The sequence below is a fragment of the Ornithodoros turicata genome, chromosome 6 (assembly GCF_037126465.1).
Source record: "Ornithodoros turicata isolate Travis chromosome 6, ASM3712646v1, whole genome shotgun sequence".
Classification (NCBI taxonomy): domain Eukaryota; kingdom Metazoa; phylum Arthropoda; class Arachnida; order Ixodida; family Argasidae; genus Ornithodoros; species Ornithodoros turicata.
The window spans coordinates 73,013,208-73,034,592 of NC_088206.1; the positions used below are offsets into that span (position 1 = coordinate 73,013,208).

The 21,385-nt window shown below is 46.4% G+C and overlaps 2 protein-coding genes across 4 annotated transcripts in view; one reads left to right on the forward strand and one right to left on the reverse strand.

Annotated features, from left to right (window-relative positions):
- LOC135397324 (uncharacterized) lies at positions 1-19,515 on the forward strand. Of its 2 annotated transcripts, XM_064628839.1 has the most exons (9): positions 1-368; positions 1,404-2,972; positions 3,424-3,661; positions 3,716-3,851; positions 5,086-5,195; positions 5,258-5,378; positions 11,339-11,509; positions 11,974-12,093; positions 12,184-12,554. In XM_064628839.1, exons 1-9 carry the CDS (start codon positions 278-280, stop codon positions 12,337-12,339), a joined length of 2,712 nt encoding a protein of 903 aa, XP_064484909.1. In that variant the 5' UTR covers positions 1-277; the 3' UTR covers positions 12,340-12,554. The 2 variants fall into 2 exon arrangements, with proteins under 2 accessions (XP_064484909.1, XP_064484911.1); XM_064628841.1 differs by lacking the exons at positions 11,974-12,093; positions 12,184-12,554 and adding an exon at positions 19,398-19,515.
- LOC135397325 (mediator of RNA polymerase II transcription subunit 17-like) overlaps positions 11,905-21,385 on the reverse strand; it is a 10,814-nt gene continuing 1,333 nt past the window's right edge. The window contains exons 4-13 of one of the 2 annotated variants that reach the window (XM_064628842.1): positions 20,827-21,010; positions 19,696-19,884; positions 18,317-18,450; positions 17,851-17,973; positions 17,482-17,690; positions 16,807-16,863; positions 16,583-16,720; positions 16,408-16,522; positions 15,512-15,660; positions 12,682-12,942 (exon numbers count right to left, since the gene is read on the reverse strand). In XM_064628842.1, coding sequence (XP_064484912.1) covers positions 12,732-12,942; positions 15,512-15,660; positions 16,408-16,522; positions 16,583-16,720; positions 16,807-16,863; positions 17,482-17,690; positions 17,851-17,973; positions 18,317-18,450; positions 19,696-19,884; positions 20,827-21,010 — 1,509 coding nt within the window. In that variant the 3' untranslated portion in view covers positions 12,682-12,731. Of the gene's footprint in view, positions 12,943-15,511; positions 15,661-16,407; positions 16,523-16,582; positions 16,721-16,806; positions 16,864-17,481; positions 17,691-17,850; positions 17,974-18,316; positions 18,451-19,695; positions 19,885-20,826; positions 21,011-21,385 lie in introns of both variants that reach the window. The other variant, XM_064628843.1, reaches the window with a different exon arrangement.

The window sequence follows — 21,385 nt, forward strand, 5'->3', positions numbered from 1 at the left end:
GTGCGGTATTACGAATAAAAATACGTGTACGTTGCTGAGAAATTAATCTCGTCCGAAGGTAAGCACGCACTGGAAGTCTGGGGCCACGCTGTACCGTCCGCGCTCGTCTTCTCCACAATTCCCTCGCACGCCATGTTTAGTCCCTTGGGGGGATGAAGGCCAGAAGAAAGAAGACGTGTTGAGGACGAAGAAGAAGGAACCTCTGCACGTTAGGAGAAATGTGTTAGGCGTGGCGGAATATAGTCGATGTGAGCTAGTCCTTTGGACCATCGAAGCCATGAAGAAATTGGTGGCAATGGCCGCGTCTCTCTTATTCGTCACCATCGGCCTGGTCGGAATCATGTATTACATTTATTTTGTGGAGAATGGTGAGAATTTTTTCCTACTCGATACCACGTCCGTTTCCTATTGTGGAATGCGCTTGCCGTGTCTTCCTTTATATAGGGCGAGTCTCTACAACGTTCTTCCTATACGAACCGAACGCTAGTACGGGAAACACACTTTATGCTGTTAAGTTGATTATTCAAAATTAAAACGGTGTTTAAACCCTAATTCAGAGTTCGTAGAACAAAGCGCAAAGAGGCATCGCAAGAACTCACTTAAGTGTAAACACCCATGTATTTAGATGAATATTTCACAAACACGTGACAAATGACGTATCGGAATGAAAATGTGTAAGTTACTGCTAGATGACCATCTAAAACGTCCTCTCAGGTACAGGAGTCGTCCATGGTTGACCGAGCCTTTTGCTCGGTGAGTAAATAAAGACTTTCGGAGGACCAAGTGCAATCCTTCGCAAGTCACGTGCAGCAATCATGGCGGTGAGCTGGGGAACAGCGATATACAGGGTGTCCCAGAAAACGTGGAATTAACTACGCCACCTAGAATCACGCTTGGAAAAACATTTCTTCTTACTAGGTTTTTGCCACCTCCTGATGTGAATGGCCTCTTAAGTTTTATTATGTCATTTTTTTACAAACTCAACTCGGAAATTTGCAAAGGAAAAGTCGCTTTTTACCCTACCAATGTGAAGCGCGTGCCGAATTTACTCATGTTCACGATAACTGTAAATAGTGAGGAGCTATGCCATCAGCGTTTCGGAGCGCAAACAACCTAGCGCTCGAACCTTTTCTGCGACCTCTCACTCCGAGGAAGGGTGGCTGCTAAACCCAGCTCACAGAGCCATTGTTTCATAGAGCCAAGCATTGCAACACGCCCCGATTATGAACCCCGAGGCTGGTATCCGGATGCAGTAGCTTAGACCATAGCCAAGAGAAGCCATTTGTACCCCTTGTGGCGACAGTGATGAGCCTCGCCATTTTGCAGTGCCTCCATTGCACTATCTATGACGCACCCAAAGAGTCACCCTCTATAACCACTACCTATATTTCTTGCAAAAACAGAGCCCGAAACAGCAGTGACTTGGACTGCGAAGGCGACAAAGGTTCGAAGGGCACATGAAGGGAATCCGGGTCTTGTATCACCCTCATACCCGGGCACCCAGCATAGCCCGAGACACGAACCATCGTCTACTTTTTCCGAAAACTTCAGAAAAACAAGCTCTCCATTGACACTCCAAACCGAAACGGAATATTTAAATGAGACGACATACGTGGACCAAACGTTCTGGGTGCCAGGCTCCACGACAGGTGCAAGATCGATGTCACGTCCAACTATCAAGTCGAGAGAACTGTCTCACGACGCAACAATCGACAAGAACCAAAGTAACGCTGTTACGTCGACTGGAAGTAAAACTATAGAGGTGACAAGTCCGAACGCAACGTACGTCCAGGATATTGATAACTTCACCGATAATGCGTTGCCGCGGAACAGCAGAATGTTGAATTATGTGCCTGGTACAAACGTTTTCGTCAAACACTGGTCGCATAAAAACACTACAGCTGCAGGGCGGACAAAGCAACACGGTTTCACAGCAGACATTACAGGGATAAAGTTCAAAGCCTACTCTCTTAACGCGAGTAACTTGGACGCGCTAATGCGAAACAAAAGCAACGCGAGGGAGGACACTGAAAAAGTGGTCGCGAACATATCTGGTTATCCCGAACACCTGTTGGGAAGCCGTCGAAAAATTACCTTGAAGCATTACTTCATCACTATTACTAATGGCCCGACAAACGGGAACTCGGGAGAGGCTTCGACCGAGGACATCAAAGAAGTTGATATAGCCACATACACAGAGAGATCTATCCAGGCAGGAGATTTATTTAGCACCGCAATTACTACCACCAACCGTGACGTTCTTACAACCACGAAGCGTACTGGAGGCGCGGCGTACAGGACTTCCGAGGACGTCCAGGGTGACACTGTGGAAGACACTGGAACGTTGGAGGCTGATACAAGTCACGTTCTCAGGACTGTAAGGCACGATGATTTCTCCGATACAACCAACACCGCTACAGAGGAAATTGACACGACCGTGGTTGCCAAGAGTAGCAGCACGTCCTCTGACAAGGCTCAAGATCCCTTGCACGGGACAAGCAGTCAGATTAACCAGAATGTTCTCACGACTGCAGATTCTGAAAAAAACACATTTGAGGGTGCAACATTCTGGGTACCCGAAGACCTGACGGACACGTTGACAAAGGGTGCTGGGATGGCAATGAGCACCAACACGACATCTGTGAAGGCTGACTACCTCTCGGGTATTAGCAGTAGTCCAATGGACCGAAACGTTCTCACTCCTGGAGATCAAGAAAAAAGTATGCCTGTCGAGGTGACTACCTTGGTGATGGAAGAAGCTGCCCCAAATAGAAGCAAGAAGACTACAACTACGGAGTTTATCGAAAGGGCCCGGCGGGCGCAAGACGGCACCGTTGACATCCGGCATATTACGTCCCAGTGGACCTCTAGTACCCCAAGAGCAGGAAAGGTTATGGTGAGCAGCTCCGTTGGAGCTACAACGACAGAACACAAGAGCACACCGTCAGGACTGCCTGTCTTGGCCACTACAGGTAATCAGTTGTCTTATGATCGAAGAAGTATTATGCGGTAGAGCCCACTGCCTCCACTCCAACGTCATGTTAATGATTTCTCGGGCATTTCTGGCAGAGTTGGTCCTTAACGCTCATAGCCACATTTGCTCCGTGGTGCACAGAGATACGGTAAAAGGTATACTGATTACTGTTTCAGCTCATCAAGCATAGATAACGGATAGTTCGTTGGTTTACGTCGCGCGGAAAGTGTGGTCATGGGTTAGGTCATAATGGTGGACTAACTTTGCCCCACCGACATATCTTACACCAGCTGCACAGCTTATTGACAAAGCGGCAATAAAGCAGTTGCAGGTGCGCCGGAGCATGTCATAATTAATTATATGCGCAGCGGCGGCCATTTTACGAAGCTTAATGTTTCAGTATGACGTCTATGAATCACATTATCGACTGCAATGCATGGTCCCTTCAGGTGCAGAGACCTCGCCTCCGCAGGAGCGCCTCTTACTGTGCACCCTGGGCGGCAAGATCCCCGAAGCACATTTCCCGAAAGATGGTCTCTGTGACTTTCTCTTTTACACGCACGTGTTTCTCGACCTCAGTCGTCTCGATGTAGTTTCGACATCGGATGACGATTCGTTTACTCACTTCAAGAGGATGGCCGCCAGGAGGGGAAAACGCACGTCTTTCGCTTTCTCTTTCCATATCGAGTGAGTTTTTCTCGTCCTGCTGTCCATATGTCATTGACTGGGTTCCTCTTCCAGCTTTGTCATGAATGTGGCTCTAAACAGTGGCAATTTCTCCCGTTCGGAATATATCACGCACCACGGGATCCTCAACGTCATCGGTGACTCCAATCAGATTGACCGTTATGTCGACAACATCCGAACCGTACTGCCGGTATGTAGGAGTGTATTGCTAAGTGTCTGCAGCATGCATTGTTGTGCTGAAGACTGACAGGTTGCCAATGAAGTCGGCCCAGAATGTATACTAACTACACTGAATAACAATGGTCGCCGGTACACTTCTTGAGATAGTTATAGGAAATCAGCAGGTAGTTTGCTAAGCATCTAATCTGTGAATGCAGAGGGGCATATAGGAACTGATAGTTAGAGCTGAGCGCGGGTACGTATACCCGCGGGTACCCGCACATCGTCACGATTTGCGAGTAGGAATTCGCAATCGCTGCGGGTAGTGAGTAACATGCGGGTGTACCGCAATGCGACCGCGGGTATACCCGCATTACCCGCACTCCATGGCCGAGTAAGTGATCCCTCTCTGTCAAACGCGAGCTCAGCAGTGCCTTATGTCGTTGGCTGTATAAATCCATGTGCCAGACTGCGGCAGGCAAGTGCTGGCAGGCGAGCTCGATTATTAATGCAGACAGATATGGCTCTCTGTTGAATTGCAGTTTTACTGGCATATGATTGAAGCCGTCCGAGACACGTAGCCAACCCTCAGAATTTCCATTGTTTTAAAATAGAAAAGCGGTAAAGTGGACGAGTAGCACTTCCCCTGCGGGTCCCAATGCGGTTATGCGGGTATACAGACAGCACTGCAGGTGCGGGTCGCTCAGATGAAATTCTTGCGGGTGCCGGTCACACACGCGCGGGTACTGTGCGGGTCCAAGTTTGCTTACCCGCACTCACCTCTACTGATAGTGTCACGTCTTTTTCCCTTCAAAACGAGTAGCATCATCGACATCTAATCTGGCATCTGTGAGCAATTACCGCGGAGACTGCTCGAAAGAATAATGGCGTCACATTCATCATTAGAGGGCTACCTCTTCAGGATCACCCAGGAGATTGCATACGACGATCATGCCAAATAGGATCACCTTAGATCATCCACCAGTTTCGAACATATCAAGTCCTCAAACCTATTTCACAAGAGCATAGTTTCCCTTTCGAGACCCTCAGGTAACACGCACTGCAACAGCCCACTCAGCTCAAAGATTGATATAAGGCTATCGTCAAAAAGACAGAGGTGGCACTCGAACAATCTCTTCTTGACTGTCTGTAGAGCGCGCTGACAACCATATTTAGAATGCTAATTGCTTAGCATCACACGCACTACTATGAACTATGTGAGGGTGCAACTTACGTAGTAGGTGCCGAACGACTTCAAAACGCAGGTCTTGAGGAATCTCCAGAAGCAGCCCAAAAACCCTGTGGCCATCGCTGTAGGAGTCCTCAAAAAGGTTGACTTGCCTCAACTGCCAAGACTCATCAAGGACATCGTGAAGTAAGACATCGCAATACACTCTTCTTTCGGCAGCATTTCAGAAAGACGCCCATTTTATGCAGGGCAGGAGCTGACATAGTGGTCGTCAGAACACACGTTTCCCACTGGAATGTAAACGAGAGCATGGCCACTGTAGGCGCGACCAGTTGGAAAAATTCTTGGATGGCCGAACACCCTTCCATGGTAAGTGTGTCCCTCGTGCTGGGTCTGAGAGAATGCGAGAAACCATTCTGCTATGCTACAGGTTTCAAAGCATTTAGGGTATAGTGACAGCCTTCTGCATCACTCCATAGGAACAATATCCAATCCTCCGTCTAAAGCGATCCGCCTACAGGTCTCGCAGTATTCAGGGTATAGCAGAAGAACAATGGCAGCCCTCTGCATCACTCCATAGGAACAATGCCCAATCCTCCGCCTAAAGCGATCGGACTTTGTTCTATGGCTCATCTGTGTCCATAGCCAACAGGCAATGTATCACAGAAGAACGTACCATCATTCTGCTATGCTAGAGGTATCACAGTATTTAGGGTATAGCTGAAGAACAATGGCAGCCCTCTGCATCACTCCATAGGAACAATGCCCAATCCTCCGCCTAAAGCGATCGGACTTTGTTCTATGGCTCATCTGTGTCCATAGCCAACAGGCAATGTATCACAGAAGAACGTACCATCATTCTGCTATGCTAGAGGTATCACAGTATTTAGGGTATAGCTGAAGAACAATGGCAGCCCTCTGCATCACTCCATAGGAACAATGCCCAATCCTCCGCCTAAAGCGATCGGACTTTGTTCTATGGCTCATCTGTGTCCATAGCCAACAGGCAATGTATCACAGAAGAACGTACCATCATTCTGCTATGCTAGAGGTATCACAGTATTTAGGGTATAGCTGAAGAACAATGGCAGCCCTCTGCATCACTCCATAGGAACAATGCCCAATCCTCCGCCTAAAGCGATCGGACTTTGTTCTATGGCTCATCTGTGTCCATAGCCAACAGGCAATGTATCACAGAAGAACGTACCATCATTCTGCTATGCTAGAGGTATCACAGTATTTAGGGTATAGCTGAAGAACAATGGCAGCCCTCTGCATCACTCCATAGGAACAATGCCCAATCCTCCGCCTAAAGCGATCGGACTTTGTTCTATGGCTCATCTGTGTCCATAGCCAACAGGCAATGTATCACAGAAGAACGTACCATCATTCTGCTATGCTAGAGGTATCACAGTATTTAGGGTATAGCTGAAGAACAATGGCAGCCCTCTGCATCACTCCATAGGAACAATGCCCAATCCTCCGCCTAAAGCGATCGGACTTTGTTCTATGGCTCATCTGTGTCCATAGCCAACAGGCAATGTATCACAGAAGAACGTACCATCATTCTGCTATGCTAGAGGTATCACAGTATTTAGGGTATAGCTGAAGAACAATGGCAGCCCTCTGCATCACTCCATAGGAACAATGCCCAATCCTCCGCCTAAAGCGATCGGACTTTGTTCTATGGCTCATCTGTGTCCATAGCCAACAGGCAATGTATCACAGAAGAACGTACCATCATTCTGCTATGCTAGAGGTATCACAGTATTTAGGGTATAGCTGAAGAACAATGGCAGCCCTCTGCATCACTCCATAGGAACAATGCCCAATCCTCCGCCTAAAGCGATCGGACTTTGTTCTATGGCTCATCTGTGTCCATAGCCAACAGGCAATGTATCACAGAAGAACGTACCATCATTCTGCTATGCTAGAGGTATCACAGTATTTAGGGTATAGCTGAAGAACAATGGCAGCCCTCTGCATCACTCCATAGGAACAATGCCCAATCCTCCGCCTAAAGCGATCGGACTTTGTTCTATGGCTCATCTGTGTCCATAGCCAACAGGCAATGTATCACAGAAGAACGTACCATCATTCTGCTATGCTAGAGGTATCACAGTATTTAGGGTATAGCTGAAGAACAATGGCAGCCCTCTGCATCACTCCATAGGAACAATGCCCAATCCTCCGCCTAAAGCGATCGGACTTTGTTCTATGGCTCATCTGTGTCCATAGCCAACAGGCAATGTATCACAGAAGAACGTACCATCATTCTGCTATGCTAGAGGTATCACAGTATTTAGGGTATAGCTGAAGAACAATGGCAGCCCTCTGCATCACTCCATAGGAACAATGCCCAATCCTCCGCCTAAAGCGATCGGACTTTGTTCTATGGCTCATCTGTGTCCAGAGCCAACAGGCAATGTATCACAGAAGAACGTACCATCATTCTGCTATGCTAGAGGTATCACAGTATTTAGGGTATAGCAGAAGAACAATGGCAGCCCTCTGCATCACTCCATAGGAACAATGCCCAATCCTCCGCCTAAAGCGATCGGACTTTGTTCTATGGCTCATCTGTGTCCATAGCCAACAGGCAATGTATCACAGAAGAACGTACCATCATTCTGCTATGCTAGAGGTATCACAGTATTTAGGGTATAGCTGAAGAACAATGGCAGCCCTCTGCATCACTCCATAGGAACAATGCCCAATCCTCCGCCTAAAGCGATCGGACTTTGTTCTATGGCTCATCTGTGTCCAGAGCCAACAGGCAATGTATCACAGAAGAACGTACCATCATTCTGCTATGCTAGAGGTATCACAGTATTTAGGGTATAGCAGAAGAACAATGGCAGCCCTCTGCATCACTCCATAGGAACAATGCCCAATCCTCCGCCTAAAGCGATCGGACTTTGTTCTATGGCTCATCTGTGTCCATAGCCAACAGGCAATGTATCACAGAAGAACGTACCATCATTCTGCTATGCTAGAGGTATCACAGTATTTAGGGTATAGCGGAAGAACAATGGCAGCCCTCTGCATCACTCCATAGGAACAATGCCCAATCCTCCGCCTAAAGCGATCGGACTTTGTTCTATGGCTCATCTGTGTCCATAGCAAACAGGCAATGTATCACAGAAGAACGTACCATCATTCTGCTATGCTAGAGGTATCACAGTATTTAGGGTATAGCAGAAGAACAATGGCAGCCCTCTGCATCACTCCATAGGAACAATGCCCAATCCTCCGCCTAAAGCGATCGGACTTTGTTCTATGGCTCATCTGTGTCCATAGCCAACAGGCAATGTATCACAGAAGAACGTACCATCATTCTGCTATGCTAGAGGTATCACAGTATTTAGGGTATAGCTGAAGAACAATGGCAGCCCTCTGCATCACTCCATAGGAACAATGCCCAATCCTCCGCCTAAAGCGATCGGACTTTGTTCTATGGCTCATCTGTGTCCAGAGCCAACAGGCAATGTATCACAGAAGAACGTACCATCATTCTGCTATGCTAGAGGTATCACAGTATTTAGGGTATAGCAGAAGAACAATGGCAGCCCTCTGCATCACTCCATAGGAACAATGCCCAATCCTCCGCCTAAAGCGATCGGACTTTGTTCTATGGCTCATCTGTGTCCATAGCCAACAGGCAATGTATCACAGAAGAACGTACCATCATTCTGCTATGCTAGAGGTATCACAGTATTTAGGGTATAGCGGAAGAACAATGGCAGCCCTCTGCATCACTCCATAGGAACAATGCCCAATCCTCCGCCTAAAGCGATCGGACTTTGTTCTATGGCTCATCTGTGTCCATAGCAAACAGGCAATGTATCACAGAAGAACGTACCATCATTCTGCTATGCTAGAGGTATCACAGTATTTAGGGTATAGCAGAAGAACAATGGCAGCCCTCTGCATCACTCCATAGGAACAATGCCCAATCCTCCGCCTAAAGCGATCGGACTTTGTTCTATGGCTCATCTGTGTCCATAGCCAACAGGCAATGTATCACAGAAGAACGTACCATCATTCTGCTATGCTAGAGGTATCACAGTATTTAGGGTATAGCTGAAGAACAATGGCAGCCCTCTGCATCACTCCATAGGAACAATGCCCAATCCTCCGCCTAAAGCGATCGGACTTTGTTCTATGGCTCATCTGTGTCCATAGCCAACAGGCAATGTATCACAGAAGAACGTACCATCATTCTGCTATGCTAGAGGTATCACAGTATTTAGGGTATAGCTGAAGAACAATGGCAGCCCTCTGCATCACTCCATAGGAACAATGCCCAATCCTCCGCCTAAAGCGATCGGACTTTGTTCTATGGCTCATCTGTGTCCATAGCCAACAGGCAATGTATCACAGAAGAACGTACCATCATTCTGCTATGCTAGAGGTATCACAGTATTTAGGGTATAGCTGAAGAACAATGGCAGCCCTCTGCATCACTCCATAGGAACAATGCCCAATCCTCCGCCTAAAGCGATCGGACTTTGTTCTATGGCTCATCTGTGTCCATAGCCAACAGGCAATGTATCACAGAAGAACGTACAATCATTCTGCTATGCTAGAGGTATCACAGTATTTAGGGTATAGCTGAAGAACAATGGCAGCCCTCTGCATCACTCCATAGGAACAATGCCCAGTCCTCCGCCTAAAGCGATCGGACTTTGTTCTATGGCTCATCTGTGTCCATAGCCAACAGGCAATGTATCACAGAAGAACGTACCATCATTCTGCTATGCTAGAGGTATCACAGTATTTAGGGTGTAGCTGAAGAACAATGACAGCCCTCTGCATCACTCCATGGGAACAATGCCCAGTCCTCCGCCTAAAGCGATCGGGCTTTGTTCTATGGCTCATCTGTGTCCATAGCCAACAGGCAATGTATCACAGAAGAACGTACCATCATTCTGCTATGCTAGAGGTATCACAGTATTTAGGGTATAGCTGAAGAACAATGGCAGCCCTCTGCATCACTCCATAGGAACAATGCCCAGTCCTCCGCCTAAAGCGATCGGGCTTTGTTCTATGGCTCATCTGTGTCCATAGCCAACAGGCAATGTATCACAGAAGAACGTACCATCATTCTGCTATGCTAGAGGTATCACAGTATTTAGGGTATAGCAGAAGAACAATGGCAGCCCTCTGCATCACTCCATAGGAACAATGCCCAATCCTCCGCCTAAAGCGATCGGACTTTGTTCTATGGCTCATCTGTGTCCATAGCCAACAGGCAATGTATCACAGAAGAACGTACCATCATTCTGCTATGCTAGAGGTATCACAGTATTTAGGGTATAGCTGAAGAACAATGGCAGCCCTCTGCATCACTCCATAGGAACAATGCCCAGTCCTCCGCCTAAAGCGATCGCACTTTGTTCTATGGCTCATCTGTGTCCATAGCCAACAGGCAATGTATCACAGAAGAACGTACCATCATTCTGCTATGCAGGAGGTTTCACAGCATTTATGGTATAGATGAATGATGGCAGGTCTGTGCACCACTCCATAGGAAATTAGGCAATGTACCACAAAAGAACGTGCAACCTTTCTACTATGCTAGAGGTCCCACAGCATTTAGGATATAGGTGAAGAACAATGGCAGCCCTCTGCATCGAGCATGGGAAACAATGTCCAACCTCCTCCAAAGGCCATCACGTTGGGGTCTACATGGCTCATCCGTGTCCATAGCCAATGGGCCATGTACCACTGAGGAATGTACCACTATGCATGGCTCATCCATGCCCGTAGCTAATAGGCAATGTACCACATAAGAGCATACCATCGTTCTGCTATGCTAGAGGTCAAACAGCATTTAGAGTATAGCAGAAGAACAATGGTTGCCATTTTCATCACTCCATAGGAAACAATGCTGAGTCTCTTCCTAAGGTGATCACACTTTGGCTTATAGCTCATTTGTGTCCTTAGCCAATACGTAACATTTGGTGATGTCAAGCATGTGACTTTGAGGATGCTGTATATGGCCGGCCACAATCATACGTGCGTGCAACAAGTTGTGGCCATGGTTCGAGAACCTGGTGACTAGTCAAACCAACCATTATCTGCGTAGTGGGTGTATTGACATGCTCAAGAGCCAGGTGTAGTTTGTGAGAGAAGTGATAAAGGATACTGCTTCAACTCGTGGCCTGGAACCGAAAGAACTACTCCTGTCCACGTATATGCCACCCGATTGGTTTCACATTTCGTCACCAGATGCCCAAAATGTGTCAGGTGCCACAGCTCGCATGTTGCACACAAGCATGATTGTGACTTTGTGACTGTACAATAAGAAGAGACTCATTTTGCAGCTGGACACTCTAGAGCTACTAGTCAGTCTGGTTCCCATTCCAGCTGTACTGATGATGTCTTTCACAATGGGGGTGGCCTTGTTTGAGATGCCTCCTAGTTGGAAAAATGAAACCAGCAGGAACGTAGTACACTACAAACCAACCAGTTTTGCACTTGTCAGTTACAGTCAGGTAAGGCAATCTTAGACTACTTCACTTCCATCGCTGCTGTATTAGACAACGATCCTAATCTGCAGTCTATTTTGCACCCTTGCAAACTACAGTAGCGTACCCACAGCTTACACAACAGATCACAATGGCAACTGCTTCACGAAGCCCTGCTTATAGTCCAACCAATCACAGTCACTGGCTGGTGGAGAGCAACCAAACCACATGCTATACAAAATTTTCGCAACATTGCCACAATCATAAACATGCTTTTAATGATCACACCCTACAGCCGCACTGGCAGCAATTTGTAGCAATCTTCCGCAGGTGTCACAGAGCAGGCCTCGTTTAACCTAGAGGATATTGCAGCGGCACAATTACTCCTGCTGAGCTTAGCATGAAGAAGTGATGATAATTTCAGCTGAATTATCGCGATCTTATCAACTTACTTTTAACAACCAGTGATGTGCCCTCTGTTTTCATCGCAGGTGTGCACCACACCATTTAGCAAAACGCAAGTGCTGTACCCTGAAGAATTTGTTGTTAGTGGGAACCGATACACCCACGAGCAGTACATATATGACACTGAAAAAACGATTTCTCAAAAAGTAAGCGGAATCATCATCTTGAGAACCACCACCACCATCATTTAGAGAGCAGATAAAAACAAAGGTATATGCGAACACACTTTTTTCCAGCTTGTATACGCTGATCACACATTGTCCGCGCACTATGTGTCGCCCAACAAATTGAGCTGGGCAGTCTTCAACACAGAGCTGGAAGACTACCAGGGTGCATGTGGGCCAAACACTGATTTTCAACGTCTCCGCCGTCTCCGATACGAGCTTGGTTGACTGACCTCTGATTACACGTTTTTGAAAATACAATAATAAATGGTATATTTTAGAAAGGGCTGAATGTGGCATTGAAGGTACGAATAACTAAAACTGGGATAACGAGAGAAGGGCCTGAGCTTCTACTATGCAGGCACCATGGGGTACATGTTTGCCATGAACAGTGACATGATTTTGGCTACCTGTGTGACTGGGATTGGGGGGACAACTAAGCATTTGTCAGTCTAGGTAGCATTGGCATAATGCCACACATGTGGTAGTTCAGCAATGAGGGTGTCTGGAAGCATGGATGCTGGATGGACAGTTTTTAACCAGTGTGCACAATGTTTGTTCCTTTTGAAATGTATTTCGCATACTTTTAATCACAGGCCGAGATTTGTACAAAATGTGAGTTAGGTTGTTAGTGCTGCCATGAGCAGCTCCATCTTTGCGAGAAATGACTTGCCATGCATACGCGAGAGGCAAACCTCTCTGAAGGAGCCACTCAGGTTGTGCCACTTTCGATCCCGGACCAGCGTTGATGGGTAGAAGTCTTGTTGCTGTGGGGACGAAGAGACGGACACGTGCGCACCAGACTGTGGGCTGCATCGTACAGAGATCACCCTGCACCAAGAACAACAGCTATCTGGTGACGCTTCTAAACTTGCGACAAGTCCAGACTGTTCTGACAACCGAAAGTGACACTATAAGCAGCTACAATTTTCAAAGATAGAGAGAGGTAGAGATTGACAAGGGCAGGGCCACACATAGCTGTTTGGCTCCAGGCCTGGATTGTTCTATGCATCGTGAAAATCCTTTATTTTGAAAGCAGGAGCCACAAGGGCAGCGCAACAAATAAAACAACTTGGAAACAGTTAAACAACGTATGACAATTTCAGGACTCATCATTAGGAATGAAAAACTGACAATCAGACAATCGGTTATTATTTATTGTTCATTATTTATTATCACTGCGGTGTTGTGGGCTGACAATGAACAAGGCTGACAATGCCGCAAAAGCAGCTCTCTTACATCAAAGATGGTCGAATATTGCACTTGCAAAACTGCTTGGTCCATCGCCATATTCAGGCCGCCAACGTCTCCTGACCATATTGGACACTGTAGGACTGTGAGGTGATTCATTCCCCACATCACCACCAGTAATGCAGTAAGGTAATGCCCCTGGCGATGAAACTCCCTAATCATCATCATCAATTTTTTTTTTTGATTGCGTGTTAGCGCCGCGAAGCAACTGTGGCTATGAGCGGCATACAGATGTGGACAGCAGGAAGGAGTGGGGGACAGGGGGATTAGTATGCGTCCTGGGCCGACTTCAGGGGGAACTGTGCCGACATTCGTCTGGAAAGTCTTCGGAAAACCCAGGGAAAACCTCAGACAGCACAGCCGGCGGTAGGATTCGAACCCACCACCTCCCAGTCTACAGCACGACCTTGGTTACCACCAACGAGCGGACGCCTTAGCCCACTCAGCCATGCCGCTGGTTTCATCATCAAATGCAGGCAGTCCGGAGTGTAACAATGTTTCAACTGTTTTTATTTGTTGCGGTGCCTCGTGTTTTCGGAATAATTAATGTCCACCCCTACCTGGTGGGCGGGCCATGGGCAGGTGCGGTTATTCTCTGATCGGGGAAGGCCGAAAAATAGAGGCCCGTGTCAATCTCTACATCAGAGTTGTTCGGAACAATTCATTCATTCGACAACATACACGTACTTCCCCTATGGACATTATTCGATTCAACAAGTTGAGTGAATCAAATGGGTTGAATGAATTAAAATCACCCGTTTTAATTGTTGAACTTAAAACGTGGCCCCACATTGACAGGAACCTCGAGCAAAGTTTGAGCACGATAATTCCAGGTTGATTTGAGTACTTCTCATGAAAACATGTGATGACATGTGACAACAACGTGTGACATGTGAAAACAAAACAGCTTATGAAAATAACACCATGTTCACCACATTGAAAGACACAGTGTTGCACGTTCTAATTTTGTTCTAAGTAGAGTTGTCCGAATAGCAAAACTTCCAGAATTGAATATGAATACCACACACACACACACACTGTGAATCCAATTCAAATACTATTCACAAAAAGCCCAATTCATATATTTCAAACATCTTGCTCTAAAAAATTTCACAACTTCCTGCCCACTACGAGAACTGCTGCCTCTAATTTGTTCAGTTTTTCAGTCAGAATAAAATATCATCAGGAAAAGAAGTCTATCGCACATATTCAGATATACTGCCTCTAGTTTCTGCACTTTTTACAAACTGCAAATATAACGTAAGTAACGATAATGTAAGCACAGAAGACCCCTTCCAATCACTGGGTGAGTGTTGTCGTGAGAACCCGTCTAGGTGCATTTTGCGAGCACAATTTGTTACAGGAGAGGTTGCGGACTGAGTGAAGCTTTCCGTCACTGAACACCAATGCGGGTGGTCCCACGTGCGTTCCGTGACATTTTCAAAAACCCTCGTTTGCGCTTTTTAATTTCGCTTTGGCACAGTAACGCGGGAAAAGGGCTGCTCTTGAAGGCAGAGTGTAATCAGGGACAAACGGAGGTCGAATCATATTTTTGCAACCTCGCCATCTTTGCATTTCGCTGCAGATTTCTTTCTTTCCACTGCTTGTTCTCTCACTGGTAACTCTCGATAATGGTTGCATGCATGACAAGAGCCCAAGCATCACCCGTTGTTGTCTCGCTGTTGCCCAGCTGCCTTGGAGTATACTCAAAGAACTTGCACACGTAGCTGCTCTGCTCCCTCGGTAGTCCGTTCAGCGTCTCAATATTTCGTGCACCTCTCGACACCCGGTAGTGGAAGTGGAAGGAAATCACTTTTCAGGGTCACAGAGCCAGCTACACTCCCATTTTCGGTTTCCAATCCACTCTGCATCGACACCGGGACAGACACGATGGACAGAAATGCGATCATCACCGTGGTGATCGAGTGGATTACGTACTTGGGGGGGGGCATAAAATGTGACGCACTGCCACTCCTATCGTGCGACACGCCCACAACGCTGACGTGAAAGTGCGGCAACGAAGGTGCTACACCTTCTTTCATTAATATTTTAAAAATAGTCAAAAATCCACAAAATTGCCAGCGAATACTGCACAAAACAGTATTTCTTTCGAATATTTGCGCAGCTCCATTTCAAAGATATCACTTACTTATCACCAGTTGGAGATGCCATGAGAATGGAGCAGGAATTCCCCACGGATTCTACCGGTCCAACGCCGACGTTGCTGCATGTCGACATCACTTTCCAGCTGACAAATTTTGCCAGTGTCTGGACGGCATTTACCTGATGTTGTGCCACCTGGATACGACACGGAAAGCTTACGAGCGGTTTCCCGTCGCATTTCGTCGACGGTGCTTCAGCATCATTCGCGACACATTCTCGATTCGTTCTGCTAACGCGCGAGCTGTGAAATCAGACCCAAGCTTAACTTAGGTCATGGGAGGCTAACGGCACGCTTCCAATAGGAACTTTTTATTACTACTATTAGGGCCGTATCAATAACAAAATTATCGTTCTAATCAATAAATAATTCAACAATTACCAATCAAATATTGTTATACATAGACATATATTTTGTGTCAGTAAATGTAGTAGGCAAAAAAAGAGCAATTAACGTAGTTACTGTCATTTGCTGCGATTTGTGTCTATTGCTGTGCCAGTAGCTCCTGCATGCTGCCTGAGAGCAAGAAGGTCATGTGGCAGGAAATGCCTAGGCTACCTTTACTTTGAGTGAAGAATCATTGTTACCTTTCATTTTCATGATACTAATACTACTACTGATAGTACTGCTATACTACAGATCAGGTCCTCCTTGGGCAGTTCTGAGGCAGGAAAAAAAAAAGAACGGCTACGTTCTAAATAGGGTTTGACGCGCAACCTTCTAGCTCGTGTATGGAACTACAGCCCATATCATAAACAATTCAGATTCTACCGGATTCGACATGTTGTTTTCCACCACAACTTCTCACTTGAGGACACTTTCAAACCGACAACGATTATAGAAACACCCAAGTGTGGAGGTTTCTTCTCAAAGTTTTGTCTCACCTGACACATGAGTAAGTAACGTAACTCTTGCGGCTCATAGGAGAGGTTGATGACTCGACCATCGCGGCAGATGGCCTTGAGATTTTTTTCCTCAATTTGGATCACGAGCGGCGTTCTGCACGGGACAACATGAACGTCATCAGCTGCAACCACTTTCCCTCGTGTCACCAATCACCTGCAGATGACTTCGTATCCCTGTGACAGGATGTTGATTTTGACGGAGTTATTGATGGGGCTGCTCATGCACATCCAATGGGCAACCACCAGGGGATCTTTCACTTCGCTAGCAAACTGGTCTATCACTGACATTGTCCTGCAAAGCACCGACGCTACAGTGCGTAACTACCAACGGACTGCGACTATCAGAGACTACTCTGTTACGGTTGACTCTGCACTCACCTCAGGCGCATGACGACGTGTTGAGTTTGCGCAATGATCTTCTCCAGAAGTGTCTCACTGAAAGGTTTCAACTTTGTTTCATTACTCATTGTCCGTACTGCGACAACCAGTACAAACTGGTTGTCGCAGCAAAATGTGCAAGTGTCTTTGTAATAGAGATCAGTTTCCATCGAGTTTAATTTAATTCAAAATAAAGTTTTTTACAGTTCGTAATGTTTTGTCAACTTCTTTCGTGTTCAACGCCTGATGTTTTTCTCGTGCATTTTTGCACTTTGCTTCTCATTCTATCTCGTATGTTCAGCTCGTAGTGATACCCTCGAACCACTGCACTCCATGTCGTCTGCACGCAAAACTTTCAAACGCTTCAAAGCAAATCTTATTTGCTGTTGTGTTTTTCCAACTGACTAAATACCAACCAAACGTTGTTTCCAAATGCCCACAGCGAGAACAAATGTGTTTTTCGCTGTAGACATCATCGGCAAAACGCCTTCACGGATACTGTCCGGCAGCCTCCCACGGCTTAAGGCCGTATTCCAGCCACGACCTTTTCGTAAGGCCATTAGTCTTAAGGCTGTAAGTGTGCACAGGCGTATAAGCCTGACAGTATTATCGCAGCAGTAACTCGCTTGAGCATCGCAATAAGTTTTGGAAAAAGTGTTCAGAAGTTGCGCCCACCTGTGAAGAGTTTCGGCCAATCGTGCTCGGTCGTACGCGTGGGGACCTGCGAGTCGTCTCCTGCGGCCAAGTCCCATGACGGCCGACGCAGGACGCGGTGCAGAGTGGTGAAGGGCAGAATAATGGTATTCCCGCAAAAGTTGGTGCAGGGAGTGCTCCAAGACATGCTTGTGGTCCAGACGCGCTGGAGGGGGTACCGGTTTGCGATCCTGCGTCGAGTGGACCATCATTCGAGATTATAAATATTCTCAACAGTGTGTGACAGACCTAAAAAGCTCCCAGTGGGAACAGAAAAATGTTGCTGCTTAATATTTTCGCCGTAAACATGCTGAGTAACAGAAAAACTAAGTATAGGTAATTGTGGAGTACCTGAAGGGTACGATGACAGAGTCCAATGCAGAGCTGAATACCCGGAAACAAGGATGTCGTGATTTCGTTTCCCACCACCAAGTTTGGAATTGATGGCTGGAGTTGAACAGCCTCACGGGCCAGCTGAAATTAATTCGTAAACCATTCTCGTGTTAACCCTCGGTGCATTCTCGCATCAAAACCAGGACCCCAAACGCCATCAATTAGATTTTAAAAAAATGTCAAATTCTATTGGAGACGAGGTGATGCCCAACACAGTCCCACCAAGGTGAATTTAGCAGTTATTATAACGTAAAGCCCCTCCCTAGCTTTCTGCGGTGGAAAACGGACATTTCAAACGAGGGAAGGTAGGCATTAAGCAGGCTTTGTTTGATGAGCAGGAAGAAAATCCCTCGAAGCCTCATAGATGGCTCTGGTTTAGCCTACAACATGAACAGCAGACAAAAAAGGATAGCTGCCGTTCTACCTGAGAGAAGAGTTCCCTGCAGAAGAGCACATTCTGAGCGGCTTCCAGTCGCTGTTGCCATGCGCTGTCTGGATTAGAAAATGCGTTCTGCGGCAGGTTGATGCTGAGCTGGCCGCTCGCTATTGTCTCCGTATCTGTTAGGAGAAATGGGCTCGGTATAAGCCAAGCTTCCTTCCGTTCTTTCGGACAATGTCACATAGAGATGTCCAACACTGTGTCTCTAGGCATTCCAATGGTTCATCAGAATTGTATACTACGTGAAATAAAAAAAAGGAGCTCGGCTTTCCCGTAGTGAAGCAAACACGCTAATTTGCGAGACTGTTATCCTCCGCAAATTTAATTGCAGACATGCAGGGCGTCCCACGTAACAGTCGCCGAGCTTTAAAGAAAAAAGTTGTATTTGTGGATGAAACCAACTGCATGTCGTTAAGAATCGCCGAAGGCTGATAGTCAATATTTTTCATTTACACTCATCGGCTTATTAATTAAAATTAACAAACTTTTTAATTAGGGACTCGAGAGCCAAAATGTCAATGGGCAGGTCATAGAGTAAGTTGATGCATTTTCGAATAAGCTGTCCTAAACAAAGTAAATGCTAAACAAAGTAAATGTCCTAAACAAAGTAAATGCTCTGCCAGACAGGGTTTATTTTTCACGTTAGCCTCGGAATAAACGTTGCTGTGGCAAATGCGTGAGTGTGTTACAAGGGTGACGCATGAGCCGGCAGTCCGGCAGTACTCTTTTAAATTTCACTGGCTTTCTTTTTCAGCAGGAAAAAAGAAACCCCTAACGCTTTGAGGACACTTTATTCGAAAGTGTCCCAACTTACCCCGTAACCTGTTCACTGACACTTTGGCTCTCGAGTGACTAAATAAAAAGCTATTTAATTGACTTCTAGTTAGCTAATTTGCATAAACAAGAAAATACTGGTTATCAGCTTTGAGGACTCTCAACAACATGCACTTGGTTTCATCCACGAAACCGTGCGCGTTTAGGCGACTGTCAAGTGGGACAACCTGTATAATATGATGCCACTCTAAGGAGACTGCAAAGATAAACTGGCGCCATTTCGTCTTTTCAGGTTTATCCGACTGTGGGTCCAAATCCCTACACCATGCTTCAGGAAGCATTCACAATCAAAGGAGACAGATGATGACTGCAGAAGGCAGGCAGAACGTGTAAGCTATCTGTTCCCTCAGGACAGCAGTCCCACAGCACAGGATGCTGACAGGATACATGCTGGGGGGGACAAGCTAAGTCAGATAATATATCATATAATCTGTATCAAATAGTATAGGACAACTACGCTAGGAACTTTTGCAAAGGATGACAAAGACAAAACGTTCTCAGTACGGATGCAATATAGAGAAGCGAGACACCTTTCTGGATGGTGACTTGGATGTAGGAAATGCCCTCGAGCTCCGAGGGCAGGGTCACCTTGAGGGAGCTGCCTCTCGGGGGAGCACCAGAAGTCCCAATTTCGGGGGTTGTTGGCTGTTTGGTGATGGCCAGAGCCTGGGCACTCTTGGAAACCTCGAAGGTACCGCTTTGCCAGAAGCGGGAACCAGCTGCAATGCTTCAAGATTAGTCTCTCGCTAGCTCTTATTAGTTGGCTCACAGCAATGATCGTAACCTCGTAAATGCGTTCAGCCGGAGAATGGCACAAAATGCTTAAATCTCTAATAGGATTGAGCTCGTGCTAACAGCGCTAAAGTTGGACAAGACGGAACACGAATCACACACACCGAGGCACCAACAAATGACTGGGGCACGGTACAAGAAAGAAAGAAAGGACGGGAAATTTACTAGGCGTTTCTAATCGAGAGGGCAGAGGACCGATGTGTGAGCACTGCTTCCATTTTATTGGGTGAAGATGAGATAAGCTTGAGGTCGTCTCTATCTCCGCTGGTTCTGTTAGTAAACTGTTGAGAGTCGTGTTGAGGTTCGTGCCTCATCCTGTCCAATTTTAGCGCGTTTACCGCAAGTTCAATGTTGCATCAACAGGCTCAAAGAGGAGTCTTATATCCCTAATCAAGGTTACCCTGCTGAAAAAATCCTACTCTAGCATCTCCACTTATAGGGCTCCTATACTAGTTTTGGCATACTGCTTGTTGCAACATAGAGTAATAAGACGAGTCATTGCAGTCAGTAGCAACAATGTAACATTCTTAGGTTGTCAATATCCTGATAGTGTTTAAGATTTGTTTACCTTTTAGCGGATATCTTTTTAAAATCGTGTCACATCACAGAAATCACTTCACTGTAGCACGTGCCTAAGGCACTACGTACTAAGGCTACTGAGGACAGCACCGAGGATCCTCCTTCACCATTTAACTCCAGATGGATACACGAGTAAAGAAACCCGTTAAAAGTCCGACAATCAGCAACATCCTGCGACACACATTTTTCGCCAATCGAGTCTCGCATCAGATTGACTTTGTAATTCTCGATATCTCATCTAAGATATTAAAGAAACAGTTATGCTCCAGCAACAGGAATAAAGGCATTACCACTACGATACGAAAGGTCTCCCAAAATGGTGTTGCCGACTTTTTTAAGTCGCCAATTCTGGCGCATGTGCAGCAGCTCAACGTGAAAATCAGGCACAAGACGCATCCTTCCGGCCGCCTCCGCCTGGGATGTCCGCAGGCACTCCGCACCATTGAGAAGCGTCGTTGCCGCTGATGCCAAAGCCTGAAAAAAAAAAAAAAAAAAACGCGGATTACAAACGACGATATTTTCTCGTAAACACGACACCAAGAAGACATCCTCGAGGATAAACAGATACCACTATGTTCAGCATCGACCGACAATCTACATTGGCCCCTTTTCTCGAGGCCATGGAATTCCAGCATACTCTCAACATCTGCCACGTGCTCCATCAAATTGCGTCACTATTTCGTGTGCAACTCTCAATACCTTGGTCAGCAAAGGAATAAAATGACACCACAGTTTCCAAGTCGACTGGAATGGATGTGCCCATCCCTTTAAACCTGCAGTTTCAAAAATGCTTACAACCCTCCCTTTGTGAGACATCTAAGTATAGGAAACTGCGAGAGGAGAAAGGTC

Coding starts and splice junctions, on each gene's coding strand:
- LOC135397324 (XM_064628839.1), top strand. CDS start 278: ATGAAGAAATTGGTGGCAATGGCCGCGTCTCTCTTATTCGTCACCATC. Junction 3,662..3,715: donor GCTTTCTCTTTCCATATCGA/GTGAGTTTTTCT, acceptor TTCCTCTTCCAG/CTTTGTCATGAATGTGGCTC. Junction 12,094..12,183: donor AAAAAACGATTTCTCAAAAA/GTAAGCGGAATC, acceptor ACTTTTTTCCAG/CTTGTATACGCTGATCACAC.